At 43.0% G+C, this 22,573-nt stretch overlaps 1 protein-coding gene across 3 annotated transcripts in view; it reads left to right on the plus strand.

Annotated features, from left to right (window-relative positions):
- The window catches only part of Sm (heterogeneous nuclear ribonucleoprotein L), a 157,435-nt gene extending 136,734 nt beyond the window's left edge, over positions 1–20,701 (plus strand). For 2 of the 3 annotated variants that reach the window (XM_077405516.1, XM_077405519.1), the window contains exons 7-11: positions 941–1,033; positions 3,271–3,569; positions 4,138–4,361; positions 7,176–7,435; positions 8,429–20,701. In XM_077405516.1, the coding sequence (XP_077261642.1) occupies positions 941–1,033; positions 3,271–3,569; positions 4,138–4,361; positions 7,176–7,435; positions 8,429–8,565 (1,013 nt within the window). In that variant the 3' untranslated portion in view covers positions 8,566–20,701. The remainder of the gene's footprint in view (positions 1–940; positions 1,034–3,270; positions 3,570–4,137; positions 4,362–7,175; positions 7,436–8,428) is intronic. The other variant, XM_077405517.1, reaches the window with a different exon arrangement.
- The last annotated feature ends 1,872 nt before the right edge of the window (positions 20,702–22,573 follow it).

The following is a 22,573-nucleotide window of genomic DNA, read 5'->3' on the forward strand; positions in this document are numbered from 1 at the left end:
GTTTAGTGGCTGCAACCGCGTCGAGAGCAGACGTGGCGAAATCGAATATTCCGGGGGAAAGGGATCGAGAGGGATGGCCGATATATAGGTTGATGCTCCGCTGCAGCAACAAGCTCGATATCGCTCGCGCGCGGTGCTCGCGCGAGCACAGTTTGGCGTTTATTCCGTTATGCGAGTGGGTGTAACCAAAACGTTGCCGAAACTCTCGCTCATGTCGGCGAGACACCCGCGTGTCTCGCTATGCATATGTAAGGTGTAACGCGGTTTAATATAGACGTATCGCGCGGCGCTGTGTGTGTGCGAAGAGCCAAATGCGAATCACGCGAAATCTGTCTCGTCACCATCCGCCGTCTTTCCCGAACAACTCAGGGAGCCACGACATTCCGACACATTCCGAATCGAACCTCTTGTTAGGGAACTCGATCGAGACCCGCATTTGTCTTCAGACGTAATTTTCGTTCAGGAAATGTTACTCCGAAGGGATCTGAGTCGTGACGAAATAATATTCGTAAGTGATCAATTTTCGCGAGGCGTTTATAGTTAATTGCACTTTAATTCGACATTAAAATCTTAGAGATACAAGTTTACGGTCGTCGATAATTATCGTGCTATAGATCGATTATGTCAGTTTTCGAATTGGACCTTCAGAAACTCTGGTCTCTTGTCTGTTACGAAAGAAGTACACGGCAACGCCATATGTAAACGAATTTATCGTAAATATATTAATACGAAGCTCTACATTTTCCTCGTATTTTTTCTTGTGCTTTCTAACGCTCGGCGATTCCCACCGGAAATTTGTCGAAACTGCCAAGAACGCCGGGATAAATGGCGACATTTGACTCGCATCGTTTGTCTCCTCGGATGGCCCACGTGGGAGACTACGCGACGCGTCCGTCGTAGGTGATTATAGTCTCATCGACGAACTGTCATTCTGTTGCAGGTTCGACCACACACAAAAACGACGCGACAGGAAATGGAAGGCCGGCTCCCCTTTTGGCCGAGCCAAGATACGGCGCCGCGCCCCAGCCGTACGGTGAGTACCTGTCTATTCCGTCGGTCCGTCCCGTCCCGTCTGTTCGCCGGTACCTATAATGGCCAAATTAAGCTCACCGGTTCGGAAAATAGATGGCCGGGACGATCGCAGGTTTTTCACGAACACGTGTAAAGAATGAGAGTGGATTAATGGGGGGGGGGGGATCTGACGAAGCGCGGATCGGGCGATGTCCCGAACATCGTTACCGCGGGAAGAAAAAATATGTCGAGCACATTTGTTCGCGGCGTACGTACGGGTGGGAAAGCGAAGTTATCTCGCCGAGACTTTTATGCGGGAAATACGCGTTCAGGTTATCAATTATTCGACACGGGACTTCTCCATATGCGCGAGGAAAGGATTTTAATTTCTTAAATTGAAGATATTTTGCTTACGACCTTTTCTTTGTAGCGTGCCAAACGCACGCAGAAGCTTGTTCAGCAGGCATTTAAATATTAATAAGATACCAAGTGCAAACGTACACCTACCCATATTTTCTCAAAGGAATATTGTGATCTCATTCACAATCCAAATAGTATTCATAACGCGATAGCATATGCAATGCAAATTCGGTGGCTTTAATTACGACGATGAATAGACTGACCTAAAAATTGAAAGAACTGCCGGTCTTACAAAATGCGCAAATTTCAACTGGAAAGCGGAAAATTGCATTCAGAAAATGTTTAATGGAAAATACGTAAAATTTTTGCATGCGAACCTTTCGAAAAAAAATTTGTCAGAAGAACGCAAAACATTAAATAGAATTGCGTATATTAAGAAATTTATATGTTGGAACTCGTGCTTGCGTAAAATTTTAAATTTAAGAACTAGAATCTACGGATTTTACAGAAATATTTTTTTCAATTTTTGCTATTTTGCGGCTATATATGTAGGTATATGCTTTCAAGATTCTGTCGTCCCTTAATATCATAAAAAAATTCTTTATCTCAAACACGTGAGATAGATTTAATAATGCAAAAGCGAAATTGTCACGTAAGCGACACGTGACGGCTGTTGCCGCCGCATCGACCTGCGCTCGGACTGTTGCAGCCGGTGGCGACAGACGCCGGGCTGCAATCTTTCGATGTCTAAACTGTTGAGCACCTAATATTGACCCCGAGAAAATGATTTCTCTCCGATACAGCTCGGTCTAATACTATCGCCGTAAATCAACGCCGGTGACCGCGCGGCGTCTCCCGTTGCGATTTTGACGGGAAATCGATGGACCGTACGGCTGACGTGGCGCGGCTGCAATCGAAACCACTCCTAGCCTCTCGTTGCGCGATAGTTGTAATCCGATAGTGGAAAACATTATCGTAACTCACCGCCGCGTGGCAACAACACACTTTTCCCAATAGCCCGCACCGACGTTCTGAATCGACACCATTTGTCGCAGCATTTAATACCCGGCTACTACGCAGCCGAGCTACACAAAGCGTTGCATTACCATTCCAATAAAGCCATCGGCTCGAATTGCTCCGGTCGAGAGTTGAATTGTTCGCTTTTGATTGTCTCCTCGTTGTATTTTTGTATTTTACTCGCCTTCTTCCTGTGGAACGTGGAATTTCAAACTCCGTGAATCTATGAATAGAGGGCAGATTCTCTTACTAACGAGGTTCTCCATTCATATAAAAGTACTTGGTTGCTTTTGTATAGAAATGATTTTTTTAACCCTGCCGTGACCGTGCGGGGTATTTCAGTTACCCCAGGAGTGTAAAGGACTCTAAACTGAAAAAAAGACGTGAGGTGACTGAGTTACCCCGCATGGTCTGTGAAGTATGTTCCATTAACACGGTCAGGGGAGGGTTAATAATCACTAATAAGTTATATAAATCAGTAGCTTTTTCTCCTAATTGATTGTACATCATATTGGTCACGTTTCACTTATTTATTGAATCTAAATCAGTATTTATATATATATATATAAATTGAAAGGCGCAGCAAGGCACCACTTATCAAATACTGTACAACAAAGAGAGTAAGGTCACTCTGTTCCATCTAATTCATAAATACCGATTAGCTTCAGTTATCGCGAATTAAGCAACCGTGTTCCCGAGCGAGGTTGTACATGTTTTCGATGCGATGAGTCGTAAAACTCCTTGTGCGACATGCCGATTTCGGCGAACGCGCGTGTCACGGTCGACGATGTACAACCGCGAACGGTGTGGTGTTTCCGCGCGCGGCGTCATTTATCTCGCACGTCCGCATCTGTAGTTCTCGGTGTGCATCTGTGGTTCCAGGCTCCACGCCGCAGGTCACCTTCCCACCGGGCGCCGGTCACGATCGTTACGAGGAGAACTTCAACGGGCCGGCGACGTACGCGGAGCCGTACGTCGAGCGTTACGGCATCAAGAGCGATTTCAGCGGCCGCGAGCCGTTACATCCCACGCCACCTCGGCCGGGTTACGTGCCCACCCTGGGCCAGACGCCGCCATCCAGCACGCAGGGCTCGGTCATGATGGTGTACGGACTGCAGCCGGACAAAGTCAATACTGACAAGCTCTTCAACCTGTTCTGCTTGTACGGCAACGTGACGAAGGTAGGTCGCCTCGAATCTTCAGCCCCCATGTCCGTGTGGTGTGCCCACCTTTCCCCGGGTCTTTTGTACGTGGGCGCTCGTAGCGCGTGTTTAGAGTGTTGAATGGAACGAGCTGGTGGGACCGAACAAAAGGATCGCATGACTTAATTATCGTCATGGTACCTCGGCGGTTAACACGGTACCGGCCATTGAACATGCGACACGTACCTACGTTTAACGAGGACCAACAGACTCCGGTTTCCATGTACATTTATACATTTGACGAGGATTAGCGAGAGCGCATTATATTTAACGAGAGCCAAATCCTACGCACTGTTATATACGGGTCATGAATGGTTCCTTCATTCAACACGCGGGTTTCGATCAAACATTGGAAAGTGACTTAAACGTTGAAGAACACTCTCGTCAAATTATTAATAAAGTTGTAAGGAAGTTTATAAAATCCACGTCGAATTCTTTTGAGACTATTTCTGTACAGTCGGTTACTCTAATTCTCGATGTAAATCGACGAAGGGATCGATCGCACTTAGGGCGACGAATTTCAAGTCCCCCTGTCTTCTCGTTGCAGGTCAAATTCTTGAAAACGAAAGAGGGCTGCGCGATGATACAGATGGGAGACAGCATAGCAGTGGAACGATGTCTGCAGAACCTGAACAACGTCACGATCGGAACGGACGGCAGACTGCAGCTCGGCTTCTCGAAGCAGGCCTTCCTCTCGGATGTAACCAACCCCTACGTTCTACCCGACAAGACAGCGAGCTTCAAGGACTTCACGGGAAGCAAGAATAACAGGTGAGTGGAGGACGCGCCCTGCGCGTCAACTCTCCCGCGTTTTATCGTTTATTTTTGAGGACCATTTGTCTCCGCTTGATCTTTCTTCCATTCTCCGTCGCGATATTTTCTCGCCCTAAATATATATATCTCGTCATATATCTCCATCGCGGATGGTGCACCTTCGAGTTTTCCTGGCGACTATTTCTTTCCTCGCCATTTAATCGCGCGTTTTATCTGCGTTACAAATTTATACTGCGTGAAACGATCCGTTGCGGCTTTATGTTTAACGCCTCGCCATTTGATCTTACGATGGATCGGGAATAATAATTTTATTACGAGCGCCCCAAAATAAAATTTTCACTGAACTTTAACAAATGCACTTGAGAACAAAAATACTTATAAATAAAGCAGTGTATAAATAGAAAGTTTAAATAAAAAATTCTTATAAATTATTACGCTACGATTTGTTGTATTCATATGATATACTAAATTTCTAAGATTTTATTTAATCAGGAAATACATTAAGCTTTATAAAGAACATCTCTCGGAATACCTTTTTCAATTTCTTGCAAGATTAAATTTCTGCCGAACGTATCGATAGGCTTATAATAAATCGAAATGTCTCCCTTTCGCACCAAAGTCATCGATCTTAGGAACAGGTGCCTCGATAATAATCTTAGGAACGGGACCTCCACCGTCGACCTACTCCCATTGTCATCCCTCGCGCGGATCTTAGGATCAGAGAGCGGTAAACGCAGAACGCGGGGCGCGTACGGCGCGATCCGACAAATTGCGACGGTACTCCGCGAGATTAAACTCGAGAGACTAATTAAATGAGGACACGTAAACGAGCGCGATTTAAATATCTCTCTCGCCCCGCTTCGGGTGAACGTTGAAAATTTCCGCGAACCCCTCGCAGCTCGAGTCGCGCGGGATATATTCTCCGGACCCCGGTCACACTTCGGGACGCGGACGCGCTCGAGCGGAAGAATCAAATGTTAAAAATTGAATAGGAGCTAACGACACCGCCGCGATTTCGTGTCTGGGCCGGCCTGCTCGTCGCTGGCCGCCCCTCGCTTGCTCGAAAGGGTGTGCCTGATGATATCCGGCTCGCCGATTAAAGTTTCAGTTCTTCCGATTGTGCCGGCACGGATTATGGGAAGTGCGCGGAAACATCTCCGATGAAATTTTTATTCGTACGTAAAAATCGCGTGGTCAGGAAAGAGAAATTTGTATCTCGTATATATAAAAAGAGCGCCGAGCTTTAATATTTACACTGTTAAATATTAAAGGATGAAATTTAAACCAATTGAAAGCTTGAAATAAATAACATTTTGTTATTTTTAAATACCATGTGTGTGTCGAAATTTATTATTTTAACACAAACTTTAGTAGGAGCAGTGGCGACTTATGGGAATGGTTAAAAATGACTTAAATTGAGTATAATTTGACATTACAAATTTAACAGTGTAATATAGAATTAACTATATAAATAGAATAGAAGAATTATAGAATTAAATGGTACAAGAAAACTGGATTAATTAACAGCTGGTTTTATAAAAGAATGTTTGATATCTCTTTGAACGCTCTTACATGACATTCATTGTCCAGAAATAATTATTGCTCAACAATGATGCGTTGTGATGAAAACGCGTTAGTGCAAGCAATTTATTTCAATGAAAATTTTCAAAGTTTCCGTGGACTTTCTTTCGCCTTTCTAAAATTCTCCCCATTTGACTTATCGCTAACTCCCTCATTCATTTAACGTGACTCTGAAAGAGCCAATTTAAATTTCGCTCAAGCACGTCCCCCAGCAAAGTAATTCATTAAAACGAATAATTTAACAAAGTGAAGAAACATACCGCCGCGTGATGCACGTGTATTTGAGGGGAGGTGAGGGCACGGTGGTAAAAAGCGCTCCCCCGGCAAAATGAACGTTTTGCCTCGACGAAAAACTTAATCGCCCGCGGGGAAGCGGGTCTCCGCCTTGAGCGCGTGAGCTCTGATTGCGAAAAGTCAATCACAAGAAGCTCCCCAAAGCACGGCGAAAGACAAACTACGGGGTAAAAAGCGCCAGAAACGTTTCCTCCAAGGACGGCTTTCCTTCTCGGAAATCTGCTTTCGTTCGCGTAATTGAGAAGACTAGGAGACGTAAGCTGACATTTTTTGTTGGAAATAAGACGCCGGCATTGCGCGAAACGTGAAAGGGAGCAATTCCGCGCCGGGGACAGGCATATTCCCCTCGAGGCTTCATCAAAGCTGTCCGCGAAAAGGGAAGAAATTATAAAGAGCAATGTTACGATTCTTTATTTATATTATTCTTTAATTTTCTTCCGATACACGTTTCTTTGCGTTTCGAGATGATGAAACTGTCCGCTTGCAGCTTCGGGAGTCTCAAGATATATATTTCGTCGCCCTAAACACGTACGGACCGATATCTGTATTTCGTTCAGTTCGAAATTCGTTGAATGCTGATATATCTGTCCGTCCAATCATCGTAAACGTTGAACGAAAAATATTCAATGCATTTTCCACTCTCTTTTTTAGAAATTGATAAACGAATCGTGTATCGGCGACTGACGTATCGGCGTGTTTCTTGTTTTAGTTTAGTTTTTGTCGTCAATATTTCGAGTTGACGCGATTCCAGCTTGGCCCAGAAATATCCAGCCGAGGAAATTCGCATTATAGTACCCGACGTATGAGGCGCGAGACATAATCAAGACCAGATGAGTGCGGAATATGTTACGGGCGAACGTGTAGCCGCGTTTTCCCCCCCCTTCCCCCCTCCTCCACCGAAGTCTACAATGCCCGGTCTTCGATGTACCGTTGCAGATTCCTGAACCCCGCGATGGCCAATAAGAACAGGATACAACCACCGTCGAAGATAGTCCACTTCTTCAACACCCCGCCGGATCTGACCGAGGAGACGGTGAACCGCGTGTTCGTGGAGCGCGGCATCGAGGCACCGACGACGATCAAGCTGTTCCCCCTGAAATCAGAACGATCGTCCTCCGGTCTGATCGAGTTCAGCAGCGTCGGTATCGCGGTGGCCGCTATCATGGAATGCAATCACACGGCGCTCGAGAACAGCAGTAAGTATATCGACGTACGATCGTAAAACTCGGATTTCTCCCGCGCGTAGCGTTACTCGGCGAGAATATAGTCTCCGGTCGTGAGAATTTTTACGCGATTATTATATTCCGCGGTTGGATCGACGGCAACTTTATCGCTTATTCGTCCGACTTGGACTCTCGGATTTCACTTCCCTCGTCCTGGTTTACGATTCTCTTCGTGCGATGTAGCGAAGTTTCCCACTTGGTTTTCGTTTGTGCTTCTATTCCAAGATTTTCGACGCGATCACTTTTATATCGAGAGGTAAAGCTGAAGAAACGAGCTGTCGTGTCGACCATAAAAGTTGCCGAAACGTTGTGGAAGAATCCAAGTATTTGAGCTTAAGGAAATTTTTTTTCATATGTATGTATGTATAATTTTATTATTCCCAAAGCGGATTGTACAATTCAACTCATATTCCTTTATTCGCTACCTTCAACTTCCCAATCAACTTTTTATAAACCGAGACGTATGTACACACACATACACTGTTAAATATTAAAGGATTAAATTTAAACCAATACCTCGAACCTTAAATAACATTTTATTATTTTTAACTACCATGTGTATCGAAATTTATTATTTTAACACAAAACAGTATCATTTTAACTTTATTAGTTTAGTTAAATTAACGGCATATTGAGTATAGGAATTGTGGCGACCTATAGGGATTAAAAGTGACTGAAATTAAGTATAATTTGACACTATGAATTTAACAGTGTACACGAGATAAGAATCGGGATCGACAACATAGTAGTTAACGATTAGAATCGCAATGCGTAGAGAACTCGTCTAAAGTTTTAGATATCCCCGGTGATCCCGCTTGACAGCGAAAGCTGTCAAACTCGGGAAACTTGAAACGTGAGGAAAACGTATAAGGAAAACGGGCGATCTTGTCGGGTCTCCCTTCGCTAAGCGAGTTTAGGCAGCGAAATATTACAAGGCGATCCCCTCGCCGCGCTTGTCTGTTACAGACGGCAAGTTCCCCTACATCATGAAGCTCTGTTTCTCGTCGTCGCGCACCATACCCACGAGCTTCCCGCCCAGCAGTGGCAGCGCGAGCAATTCCGCTGGTAATGGCCACGTCAAAATGCAGCAGGACTCGGAATAGAACGGCGAGGTCCAGGGCCAGCAGCGTCAGCGTCAGCGCCAGCGCCCCTCACTCGCCGCCCTGCACCCGTTGTGTGCCCCCGCGACGGCGGGCACGGCCCTGCACCCCGCAGCCGCAGCGATAACGCTGTCCCCAGTCCTACCGCCGCCGCCACCGGTACCGCCGCCCCTGCCGCCACCCACCTGTCTCCTGATAGCCACCCCGACCCTCTATCCGGCCGTACCGCCACCGCCCCCGCCCCCGTTGCCCACCTTCTGGCCATACTGATTCGGCGGGCCCGCACGTTGGATGGGTGAGACGAACGCACGCGAGATCGGTCGAGGATGGACTCTTCGAGGACGAGAAGAATAATCGGGGGCACACACGCGTTCCCCGCGACGAAAAGGAAAACGTCCGTCGGGATGGCCGTTTATTTTCGATCGAACGCGCGACGGAGAGACGAGACCCGGTCGTTCCGCAGCTTGTCCGCTAAGGTCTACCGGGTTCGGAAAGAGTCGCGGGTATTCTTGGACACGTCGCTCTCTCGGAGTCTTCATCCCGTCGCGGTCGAAGGCTTAGGGAAGTTTCCGATGGTACGGTGTGTAACTTGACGCCTAATAGTACCGTGTCCCGCTAGAGACACGTTGTCAACGTGAATCGGACACGGCGACTCGGCGTCCGACGAGAGGTGGGGGTATATAAGTGCGGACGACACGTCGGCGGGAACGTCGCGGCGGAGCAGCGTCGGTGCCGTTGAAGCCGCACGGGGATTCCTTCGCGGCCGGCTGGTCACGATTGTCGCGGCGTCTCGCGGGGAAAAGCGAGACGGATGACACACGTACGCGTAGCCGCGTTCCAATTTTGGAGACTCCTGTAAATAGCTCGGAGACCAGCGGCCTCCGACGCGCATACATATCAAAGGGCTTGGAAGTAAATCGGTACGTTTCGCGAGGAACCATACATGCGATTTTCGCTGAAGCTTCTCGCTCGAGGAAAACGGCGCCAGTGCGGAGGAATATCTTTGAAAAAACACGGATCGTCTCGAGCGAGACCGTGGACCGCTTCACGAGAGAGAGAGAGAGAGAGAGAGAGAGAGAGAGAGAGAGAGAGAGAGTCTGAAGAGGGATAGAAACTTGTTGGGCGAGAGAAGCTTGTAGCACTCCATTAGCTAAGAGAGATGGATCGAAGGAGATGAAACGACTTGAGGATAGTGAAGCTGTCTCGGAAAAGAGGCAGCTCGCGGAAAGTTTAGCTCTTTCGAGAGAGAAATCGTTCGGGGAACTTTGAAGACTCGGATCTCCTCGGAAAAGAGTTAAAAATACGATCTATCAGAAAAGAAATGGTTAGATGATGGAGAATCTCGTAAGGCGACTGCACCTTCGTAGAAACGACTGAAAGGAGATAGAATCCGTTACCCGATAGCCATCGAGAAGGCGCGCACCGTAGATCTCTCTGGTGGTAGCGGAATGGCTCGAGGACGGTCCACCTTCTTTGAAAGAGGAATCGCACCGAGGAGAGAGGATCGAACCTCTCAGAAGAGGAGGGCAACTGAGAAGATCGAGGAATTCCTCTCGGAAGAGGCGCGATTCGTGGGAAGCTGGAAGCCGTGACGAGAGTGCGAGAAAGTGCGGAATATCCCTCGTGGTTGCTCGCGAAGCGGACAGGTGGGCGCTGCTTCCGCGAAGCCCGGACGTATATATGGCGTCTTCGGCGTTCTCAATCGACCGCCGCGCGTCGATTCGTTCGCTCGCGTCCGACGATCGCGAAAACTCTCACCCAAAACTCACCGAGGCGTTTGCGCGCGAGCGCGCGACGTCTCCACGACATTTTTGTTTCTTAGGCCGAGCAACGCGCTCCTCGACGACCATATTCTGTGGGATCCAATAAACCGAAACCGGAGATTTCTCAGCGACCACTTAATAAAAACCACGGGAATAGAATTTTTTAGGGGAGTGTTTCTCACACACAGGAATGGATCTGAATCAATCGTGCTTTTCGAAAACGAAAACTGCGCTACCTGCGAGGAACGCAGCCCAAATCCGCTTTGAGTGTCTAATAACGCGCCGCTCCGTCGTCGGCTCGCGGCAAGCGTCGCGCGGCAACGTTCTCCTCGTCGTTTACCGATGCATCCGTTTTTTTAACGTTAACATTGATATAATTTTAACACTCATCCGGATAACCTGATTTTGTAGATAATGACTTTCTATTAGAACTCTTTGACAGATTAATGTAGGGATATTTCAGACGACTGAAGGATTTGCCGCGCAACAACATCGTATTCCACATAGAGCAACTTTCACTTGCAGTTCTTCTCTGCGGTTTTTTTAACGTATTCCTTAATCTATTATCGCCAAAGAACGCGAAGATTTTTAATTGGGGTCATAATCGAATTAAAAAAAACAACTTTGAACTAAGACTTGCATTGCTTTGTGGCTTACCATGTTATTGCACCAAGTGATTATTTAGATTACCAAATTTAATTGCAAATTTTACTTTAGTTATGATACAATCGCGTTTTGCTTTTGTATCAGAATAAGAAAATCAGAAAAAAAATAATTTAAAAATAACTATATTTGTCAATGCTTGTTACATATAGATCATAATTATATCTATTTAATATGTATTCTTATATTTTTTTTCCTTTGGAATTTAAACTTTGTTGCGTTATAGCTTTAGATATAATTCGAAGTAAAGGAGAAATAAAGCGTCGCCATTTTTTAAATGATGCTTCCAATTGAAAAAAGAAAACAGTGATTTTTTTCGTGGAAAAGAAGTTTATTCTTGCGAGAATAAAATTATACCGTATCCAGTTACCCGGATAAGAGTTAATCTCACGATCTTACTGATTTCTTACGCTGAACAACAACGCGAAAGTCTTTCGACTGCTCCTTGGTTCCCCTTCGTCCCCTCGCGCGGGGCTTCTCGCGAGTCCTAAATATTAATTAACAATAAAGTCGTCTAGACTGCTATCAATTAAGAGGACTAAATCGTTTCCGCTATCCTCACTTACACCTCCGCTTCTCCAATTGAAGAAATCCCCGGCCTACCTTTCCTCCCACTCCCCCCTACCCCCTCACTTGAAGCTGTAGTGTTCAGGTTGCGACGAGATGACACGTATCAGTGCTCGCACGCTCGAACGAGCGCCGCGTGGCACTCGTACACTTTTGATCAGATCGTGGACTGCGAATTGAGAATTTTATATTATCGAAGCAAAAAAAAAGAAAAAGCACACACGTACATATACGATAATAAAGAACAATGAAAAGACGACGATACACACACACACAATATATTAGTGTCCCTCGGTAATATTTTGTCGGGCCGAGGGGCGTTTTTATAAGAATGGTTTTAGATCTCCGAACAAATTTTGCGAAGCGAACCAAACGACTACTACTAAACTAAAATAAATAAATAGACTCTTTGACTTCTCGGCCATACGTAACGTAAGATAATAAGGGCCGAAACGCGCGCGCCCTTTGAGAGATGCGTGAATATCAACCCGCCGTTTTGTCCATTGTCCGTGAGAGAGAGAGAGAGAGAGAGAGAGAGAGAGAGAGAGAGAGAGAGAGAGAGAGAGGGAGCGAAAGAGTGGGAGAGATAGAGAGAGAAAGAGAGACCTAACGCAAATGAGATATAATTTAAATAAGGATACAAAGTTTATATTTGAGGCAATATTTGTTACAATACGACTAGGGGATAAGTTTGTGTGTACCGTTTAAAAAAAAAAAGGGGCTTTGGCCGCGCGCGGGAACGATCCCCGTGCGGATGGTCGACCGCGAAGAGGACGCTGAAACCGTTGTCGATCGTGAGGGACGACGCGGGGAAAAAACGCGTGAATGCAAGAGCGAGGGTGAAAAAAAAAGAAATAAATGAAACAAGAGGTACTAAGCTAAAGCGACGCGCGTCGATTCACCGCGCGTCGCATCCGTCGTTTCGTTATCGCACTTTAGACTCACGGTTGCGTTCGTGTTCCAACGATTAATATAGATTTATTTTATCTCGGGGCCCCCCGGAGACCCACTCCTCTATGGGAAGATAGCGAAAGAAATTGTTTTACATCACATTCTTATATTTTTACTATTATTAATATTATTATTCTCTAATTATGTATGTAAAATTTAGGTCGCCCGTAGGGAGTAACACATCACGTTTTATCCGAGGAGCCCTTCGAAGTTTTGATTTAGTGAAACAGGACCTAAAGCGTAAGGCAAATTAGACTTTAAGCAGTTTAGGACGTGTAATCATATCATACAGTTTTGTAGATAAATATATATAAAATACATATATACATAGATATATATTTATGTGATGCGGAGTACGGCGTTTAAATCAAGAGTGTATGTCGCTGCGTACTCGATACTTACTCGATAGACGAGTATTCGAGATGTAATTCACCCTGTCGTATAATTTCTCAAGGTCGCACTTGCGAGTAAGAAATTCGTTCGATTTTAGTCTCGGAATTTTTAAATCTCTACATTACTAAAAAAGAATTAAGCCATTATTTTTATCCATGACTTTTCGAATAAGCCACTTTTTCTCACTTAATTCAATATTGAAAAATTTTTCGTTAATATTTAATATTCAATATTAAAATAATAGAACTTATTTTTACTCGCTTTTTTTAACTTTGTTTCATATGAAAGTGAATGCCATAAATCGATGGGGGGAAAAAAGAGAGGAGAAGACTTTGAGATTAATCGCTCGCTTTTTTCAAATAGATGTACACAGCTTATTCTTGTCTTTGTCAATGCGGAAAAAAGAGAGAGAAATGTATCTTCTTTTTCGAGGAATTGTACAGCAGCTGTGTAATGTTTTCCGCCGCATCTCGATTGGAGCGGTACTCTCGAGCGACGAGAATCCCGCTCCAAGTCTAACGGGGGCCGCGTCGTAAAAGGAACGCCCTAAATCGAGGGGAATCGAGCACGCACAATCGGACCGTCGCTTATTTTCTGACACTTTACCCGCGCGCTAAGACTCCGGTAAAGTAAGAAACGTACGTAGAACGTATTTACAACGAACGCTCGCTTAACAACACACTCGTCCCGGTCGCCGCATTTTCGATCCGGCGCGATAACGCGCAAACGGGGGTGAAGTCCCAGGCGCGTCCGCCCCTCTCCCGCTCCTTCCCCCGAACGATCGACCTTTACATTTAACCCTTTTCCGCGTGCGCCGAGCGTAATTAGAACAAAGTGAAAAAAAAAAGAGAAGCTAAGAACCGCGCCAAGTTCTAGACTTGGCGTTGTAGATGAGGCCGACGGTCCCCGATATAGGCGCGTTAAACGAGGACCGTAGATTAGTCTGAAGATGAGGATAATAAAATGAGGGCGAAGAGAGGCAGTTAGATAGTTTCGTAGTCCGTGGAAGACGGAAAATTTCCTAAGGGTAGCCGCTTGTCCCGTTCGCGATAGAGTGATATCGGCCGGTTGGAAGGGGGTTAAATCTAAAGAGATACATTACATATAAAAAAAAGCAAACGAATATATTATATAATATATATATGTATATATATCATTTTCGAGTACTGTATAGCAGAAGATGACGAGCCTCGCGCAAAGGAGGGGCTCACGGCTTGCATATCAGCGCTCCGACGCTCGACCGGAGCACCCCCCACCGGAACTGACGCCGCAGAGTTCCCGGGGGATTGTACGATTCCGTACGTAATTGCGCGCCGTATCGAAAGAGTTACAATCGGGGGTAAACGACTGCGAATGTAAAGATATTCGACGGCCGTTCCGTAACGCGACAGGCTTGCATTTTCGTGCAGTCACGAGGTCGTTCAATCCTGCCAGGTCGACGCGATGGGCAAATGACAATAGAGACAAACGCTTCTTAACAGGACTAAATTTGTTTACTACTGTGCTTGCTACGTAAAAAGGAAGAAAAAAATATATTACTCTGTCGCTGTAGGGGCATATCCGATTGATCGAAGGGGGGGAAAGAAATTTACACTTGAAGAATATTCTAAATGTAATCCTCGGGAACCTGCCGCTGCAGTTAGGAGTTGAAAGGGGGAGAAAGGCGGCACGTAGATAGACATAGAAAAGACATACGATGTAAGATTAATCGCGCGTCTCTTTCCAATGGACGAATGGATGTACATAGCTTATACTCTTTCTTTTTTGTTTTTGGTACGAAGAGGACCCCCTACAAGTAAGTTCGCGTACTCTCTCTCTCGCGCTAAGTGTCACGCTTATATATACCCATAGTGGATCTAATTAAATTAAAACACATCGGTGGACGGAGAAAAAACGTAAACCGAAGCGTTAATCGCGAAATAAATAAATGCATCGCGTAAATGTACGATAGTCCCGGGACATCTCGCGGACATCTTCTGGTGAACAGGTTCTAAACGTGTACAAAATCAAATTGTAATTTGGTAGAGCCCGTAGTGATCCTGTAAACGGTACAGTATTCCAGGTAGAGAGGTATACATAGCACTGTGTATGTAAGCACGAACTACATGTTATTTCACACAGATTAACACTGTGCGTACGCATAAACATACCAACACACCGAGAACTCGAGGTTGTAAAGATGAGCCATCTGTGTCGATAATTAATTGTATAATCTTTTGAGAGCAAGCTATTGGATAATAACTGGTTCTAGATCTTACTAATTACATATCCCATCTATATGTATATATTTGCAATCGCATGAGAAATTTTATCGATTAATTGTCGATAATGTAATTATCATTAATTCTCATTAATAGTGTTATGATTATTTATAGCCCGCGGCCCGCGTTGCGAACCGAAGCAGGGGCCGAAATAAGTACATATGTTAAATGGACATTGCGTTTAAGGCGTTAGGTTAATGCTCGTTAGTTAGATATTTAGGTGGTTAAATGCAGCGTAGGTACATATCGTTAATATTGTTATTAATTAATGGTATTGCGAAAGGGTATCAATATACCGGTGCGCTTTGATTTCTTTTGTATGCCCGAAGAAAGACTTCCCTTAGCTCCTCGCTCTCGCTGTCAGGATTTGTTCGTTTTGTATTTTTATGAATATTTCTAATTTTACGATTAATTAAAGCAAAAAAGACATTACTTCGCATTTGACAAATGATTATATCATTATATCATTCTAAATGATTATGACTATGATCTGCAAAAAATTAGCAAGAGTTTGACAGATGAAAAAAGAGGTTTACATTAATTTAATTAATTTATGTGAGATTAAATTAGTCTGGTCTGTGATTAGATTAAAACAAAATTGAAATTAACAGAACGGCAGAATTTTTAAATTACATTCTTTATTTAATTAATTACATCGACACAATTGCATCATCTTTTTTCATAAAAATAGCGTGCAAAATCGTTTATACGGTCGTTTATATGACAGTCTTATAATACGTTGATTTTATTACAATTAATTGTAATCTATAAAATTAAATGAAGCTTTATTTTAATTAATGCAAATCTATAAATTGTAAGATTTCCGTTTCGAACCGAATAATCTTCGGTCGCGCGACGGATCGTACAAAACAAGTCAAAGCGCAGTGTAGCCTTTCTAGCGATCCCCAACGAACCCAAGTATTACCGGTGAGATATACCTGCTCCTACATATCAGGTTCTAGACACCCCGAGCACTACCATGCGCCATATCAATGTTTCTAAATGTCCCCACCCCCCTCTCGGTGTGTCCCCTCCTCGTCCCCCTTCCTGCTCTTCGACGTTCCAAGTGAAAATTAGAGGCACGCCGACTATCGATCACCTTCTGTCCTTTGCTCCCTATTCCATCCTGTCCCCTCGCACCCCTTTTATCCCGTACCCCCCTTTTTACCTGTTTCCGCCCAATTTTCCCCCACCTCGTTATTGTACATCGGAGCCGAAAGGGTCTCTAAGCTCTTGTCTTCCCATCGCTGCGTGAAAAAAAGACAAATTAGATGTAATAAGATTTGTTGACTGTGTACACACGTATACACATTTATTATAACGCATCGATCATGTGCATCACCAGCATATACATACCCACCCACTCGCACACGACACCATTTCACACTACGACGGGGAACACGAGACGACAGCCGCTGCGTCAGGATGGTCCACGCTGGATCGCCAATGCCGAGATCGCAAATCACGTCCGTTAGATCGTTCGCTCGATCGCGCGCGCGTCACTCCACGGCTTGTCTGGTCATTTAGCGAAGAACTTTTTTATCGCAAAGACAAAATTATTTGCTCGAGCTCCTGACGTTTTAATTGATTTTAGTAGATCACAGATCGTCCAAGACAATCGATGTTTTATTTGAAAAAGTATATCTTCTTTTTGCATTACCCAGATTGTGACATATCGCTCCAGATATGAGCGATGTTTCATCGAACAATAGAACCCATTTTTCATCAAATTCTTTTAACGCGACGAGCTTTTAAAATTTTAACGCGTTTCATTTGAACGATAAATGATCAAGTCATCCCGTGCAATCGCTACGCAAGGTAGATTTTAATTTACGAAATCACGAGTTAGAAATTAAAATTATTTTGATACTATGTTACGTGTGTGTGTTATCAGTTTTACAACGTGTCGAAATGGTCAGCAAAATTGTCTACATGATCAAGCAGTTCGCGCATAAAAAACCAAAGCGTGCCACTGTGATTACCAATTGAATTTTAAATTTCGCAGCCAACTCTTTTATTCATTTGCACTGTTGATTGGCACAGTTATTATTGCATCCAGTGAAGCCAGAGAAATTAATATACGGATGCGGGAGACTTAGATGAAATAAGTTTGCGAACTCCCGGTCCCGGAAAAAAAGCTTGCGTTTAAATTAATTAAATTAATTAAGTCCGACTTGTAAGCCGAGCTAGGTGGAAATTCGCGACGTGTCACGGGTTCTTCAATCGGATTCGATTTGATTGCTCATTCAAGGAACGTCCCCGTCGTCACGCGCGGCGGCGTTCCGTGTGCGGGCCATAATTTCGAGCCTGGCCGTGTCAATCGAGCATTGACCGTCCATAATAGCCTGTCGTGCCGCAGCGCGCCATAGATATCGTAAGCCACGTCGTGGAAAACGATCTATTCACATCAAGAGACACATACACACGCGCGCTCGACGGAGAGGTACAATAACGTGCAATAATGGTGCCTGATGAGCATGCTCTTATCGCGTAATTCGAATTTCTTTCACTTTTCAAGAGGAGGTGTTTCTCGCCATATAAAAAGTATTGTGACAAAACTGGGCTGGAATTTTTTCGCCTTCAGCCTCTTCTTTCACCGGTTGCTGAGTACGTATACGCAACTCAGTGAATTTTTCGGTGAAAGATGTTGTTTGAATCCTTTGTATATATCATCAGTTCACTGGTATTCGATATGCCAGAGAAAATCTAATAATATATTTGAAAGATAGAAGTTACTTCAGATCTCGGATCGCGATTGATGCAAATATCGACCACCGACAAAAAAAGAAGCGAGCTAAAAGGAGAAAAGTTCCAAAGTATGGCGGAGCATCCCGCATCGGGCAACATATCTCGGCACAAGCTTGTATAAACGCAGATCAACGACACGTGCATACACTCACACACGCATACGGACACGATCCAAAAATGTGGTTGCTCCTAAAAACGAAAACAAAAAAAATAACGATGTAATGTGTATATTAATACTTGTATGTCGTACGCTCTAATGTTGTTTGAAGAGTTATTTGCGAGTCAATTATCTGTGCCTAGCAGCCCTGTGCACCCTATCAAATGTACCACCGTTCGGATGAAAAAGAAATGCCGAAACGAAAAAGAGAATTAAGCGAAAGCGAGAGAGGAGAATGAAAAAAAAAAGCAAAAGACGTAATTCAGGCAACCCGGAAAAGAGGAAGGTTAATAAGAACATGGAAAAAAATACAGAAAAGAGACATGTATAGTATCGAGCAGAACACGACACGACACGTGTGTTTCTCACAAATTGCACCCTGTATACATAGTTCGCACAATGATCTGTTCCTATTTTGGAATCAGTTTTTTCGAATTTGCCAAGAATGTATATCTACAGATTCTATATGAGAATATATATAGAAAAAAAAAACTGGACATGAAATATAAAGTATTGAAATCTAGTTCTGGAATTGTTAACCCTTTCGACCAAGCGTGATTCTTTTCCGGGGGAGGGCGGAAACGCGCGTCGCACCCCCGGAAATCGATCCCCCTTTTAAACCAGGCAGCCTAATAGAAGATTTTGATTCTTTCACGCGATCGGACAACGTGGATGTGCGATCTCTGCTCATGTTTTATGCATCGAGAAATAGAAATAGCTCCATTAGAGAGAATGGTTGTTACTTTTGTGGGAGAGAGAGAGAGAGAGAGAGAGAGAGGGAGAGAATGAAAGCGGAAATTGTGTGAAATACGCACGTGAGGGTGACAAACGCCTGTCTATAATTCGATAGAGGAACGAATCGGGTTGAAATTAATCAGCATCTTGATTAGATGTATTCGAAACCATCAACATACCCACGTACACCACACGCGCGTTAATTAATATAATATTTTCTCGAAATATATATATTTTAAAATAAACAAAGCTGTTTATAGATGTTTATTTAAAACAAAAAATATGTAAGATACTAAACCCTTATTTAAATTTTATCATAAAAATTCGAAATCTGTTGGTATTAGCATTCCTTCATTTTTAATAAAAAATTAATATCTCATTTTTTTTCTATGACTTCAATCAAATTACTTTCAATTTTAATCCGATTTATACCCTCTGCTCTTTTACGAGAAAGCACAACTTTCACCTTCACGTGGCGAATGCACATCTCGAGAAAGTAAACAAAAAAAAATGGCCGAACGATTCAGCGGAATTAATATTAAAAGTGTAGGCGGCAAAAGGGTACGTCGACGCGAAAAACAAACGCGTGGCGAGCATCGCGCTTCCTTTCCGGCGCTCATCGCCGGCGGGGAACGAAAAGGAAGCTGAGAGGAAAGATAAACGACCGAACGACATTCAAAATCGCATGTACACGAGCTTTGCGAACTCAGAACTCTGCTCGCAACAGAAATTATATAGTTATAGATATATACACATATTATACCGTCACACACTGAACACAACAGCACAGCCACAACCACTACCACTACCACTACCACTACCACTACCACAACCTACGCACGTCCATATATATGATATACATAATATACATATATTTATACATATACATCTATATATTATATAAACTTATATTACATCTCTACGAATACGAGAGGCAACTCTTCTCACTCACTCTTATGTAACTATCACACCGCGGCGGTATACACGCTGTAGGAAAGTTATACGGGACGCCTGTATGTGTGTCTAGAAACTATCATCTGCTTCACAAATTTTCTCTGTTCGCGGGGAACGCACACTGACGATCACGCCGCTTCTCGTCGTATCTCGCGGATTTGTATCATCCACCCGCGTAATTGTCGCGCCGTTTTGTCCCATCGACGGGGCCGATGCGCTTTCATCCTCTGATAATGTGCAACTTGTGCAAATTTCGGAACAATAATTTGCGAGCTTGTCGAGCCGCGACATAATTGTTTGACGACAAAGCCGTTTGTCAGTTTGTTTCGGTACGATACGGCAGGACAATTAATTCCTTTAAGCTTCGCGTTGAAACGTGACAGCAGCGCTAAACTTGCGCGAAAAACACGCGTCGAAGTCTTTAGAAGCACTTAAAATTTCGACACACCTGTTTGTGTGCTTATAACGGGTTTTTTTATTAATTAAATTTCTATCAGATCGGACATGATTTGCAGTAAGCGCAATGCAGGATGAAAGACGATTTCTGAAACGTTGCATGGAAATCGCAACGGATATGCATTCTCGAGCGGTCGACAGAGGCGAAGCAGCGAGCGTGAATCGGTAACATTAATCCCAGAAGTACCAAGCTTTCTTTTTTTTCTCATCACGTTGCGTATATATACAAAGTGTTCTTTTTTTTCTTTTATTCTTGATAGTGATTGTTATGAAGCAGGATTTATTTTTTCCGAAAGCATCGAGGTTCTGCAGAAATTGATATCGGAGCAATATCGATTAAGTTACGACGAAACTTTTCCTCATAGTTCTCGCACGTACTTGGTACTTCTAGGATTGAAGGCGACAGATTTACAGGGGATAGGTCACAGTTAGGGAAAAGGAAATATAAGAGGGAGGAAAGAGTAGTAAAAAAAAAAAAAAAAAAAAAACAATATATACACACTCATCGAGCGCCGCTAGTAAAAGACATGGTAGGCTATTATTATCGCTAAATAGTTGCTATATAGCCGATAGTGATGTAGTTTATTCTTTAGAGTTATTTTAAGTTCCTTATTATATACGAGAAAAAAAGAAAGAAGTGGTTACTATAAACCGACTACTATCGTATCACATTACACACTGTAACACGTCGATTATAATGACAAGAATATTTACCTATGCATATTGACATATTATGGAGTCACATCATTAAAACATATACTACTCAATATATATATATATCCAGCGTCAGCGACTCGATTCATTGACACCCACACCATATACCATGGCATAATATCGATAACTCGGAAACAGAACAATCAATCTTAAGGACTTTAGCTGATCTCTTTTTTATTTTTAATTTAATTTTGTTATTTTGCAACTATACACAACATAAATAGCTCGTTGGCGGAAAGTAATTTTGATACAATCAATTTTTAATAACAGATTATGAGAAATGTAGAAGAATATAGGAGATGCACCACACTTTACTTAATTTTTTTTACGAACTATGTTATATACATGGCGTTCAAGAACCTATCGCACTTCCTTTCATTTACCGAGTCAATTTAATCTCAATTTGAAAGACATTTTATATATATAATTGACACTCTTTTCTCTTTATACTCCAGTTTTTTAATACCGAGCATTTCTGCGATCAAGAATCTTTTCTCATCGAGAATTTTTTAATATTGATTTGGCACTAAATATTTTTAAATTTGACGCCAATAATTTGCTAGAGCAAGTTCTACTTGAAGTTTAAATTTTTAATAATGGTTGAGCTAATTCCGAGATATTAGTAGAGCAGGTGAATAGGTTTTTGGCGGGTGAATCGCATTAAAATTCAAAGACTCTTACTGGCTTAATATACCTTGACTTATTCCACTCACTCCGCCCAAGCAATTCACTCTCCCACGCTTCTACTATAGATACACGTACACATATATACATATATAATTTTTTTTTTTCAATGTGTGTCCTTAATCTTAATTTGACTCACCCTCCAATAACATTCACCCGCCCTAATTATACTATATTATACTACTTACTCAGAAATACATTTTCCAGCGATTGTGCAATTGCAATTGTTGCAAAAAACAGTGATCGTTCGCCAGGAAAGTCGACAATGGAGGTACAAAATATACCGGGTTTTATACAATTACACCTTGTTTATTTAACAAAATAATTTCAATATTTTACTGTATACTTCAACAATTATACGCTCTCACACTTCGCGTATTTAGGAAAAACGAGTGCATGCTTTGCATTTTTATTTTTCTTGCGTTTTGTTTGATACCGATTTAACTCTGTTATATGTATAAGACTCTCATACTTTATAAGTAACGCTATCCAGTTTAATGAGATTTAATCGCAAATTAATTGCTATACGCGCATATTTTTTCTTTCTGATACTTTCTTTCATACTTTTTCTTCGAATCGAGATCGTCTTCCGAGAATTTTTCTTACGATTCACGTGGCTAAGCTAAAGTTGCACTTTACTCGTTATACTTTTCCGTTGCAATTATAACGACGTTCGACACAAAAAAATGACTTCTTTTTAGCTTTATTACAATCTCTTGCGATGTCTTTTTTCTCCTCGTTATTTACATTTGTCAATTATCTCAATAGGATATTCTCTTTCTCTTTGCAAGAAAACAATTTTCGCGTTTTTAATACACGTCCCACGAATAATCACGTAAATACGAAACATAAATCGATTACAAGCGCGCATTCTTGCTCGATGCACTCGAGATTCGAGATACGAATCTTCGAGATATGAATCCGACCCGTCGGGGGCGACCAATTTTTCTCTCTCTTTTATTTTT

This window comes from Temnothorax americanus, unplaced genomic scaffold, assembly GCF_048541705.1.
Source record: "Temnothorax americanus isolate GAGA-0224 unplaced genomic scaffold, ASM4854170v1 Scaffold2, whole genome shotgun sequence".
NCBI lineage: Eukaryota > Metazoa > Arthropoda > Insecta > Hymenoptera > Formicidae > Temnothorax > Temnothorax americanus.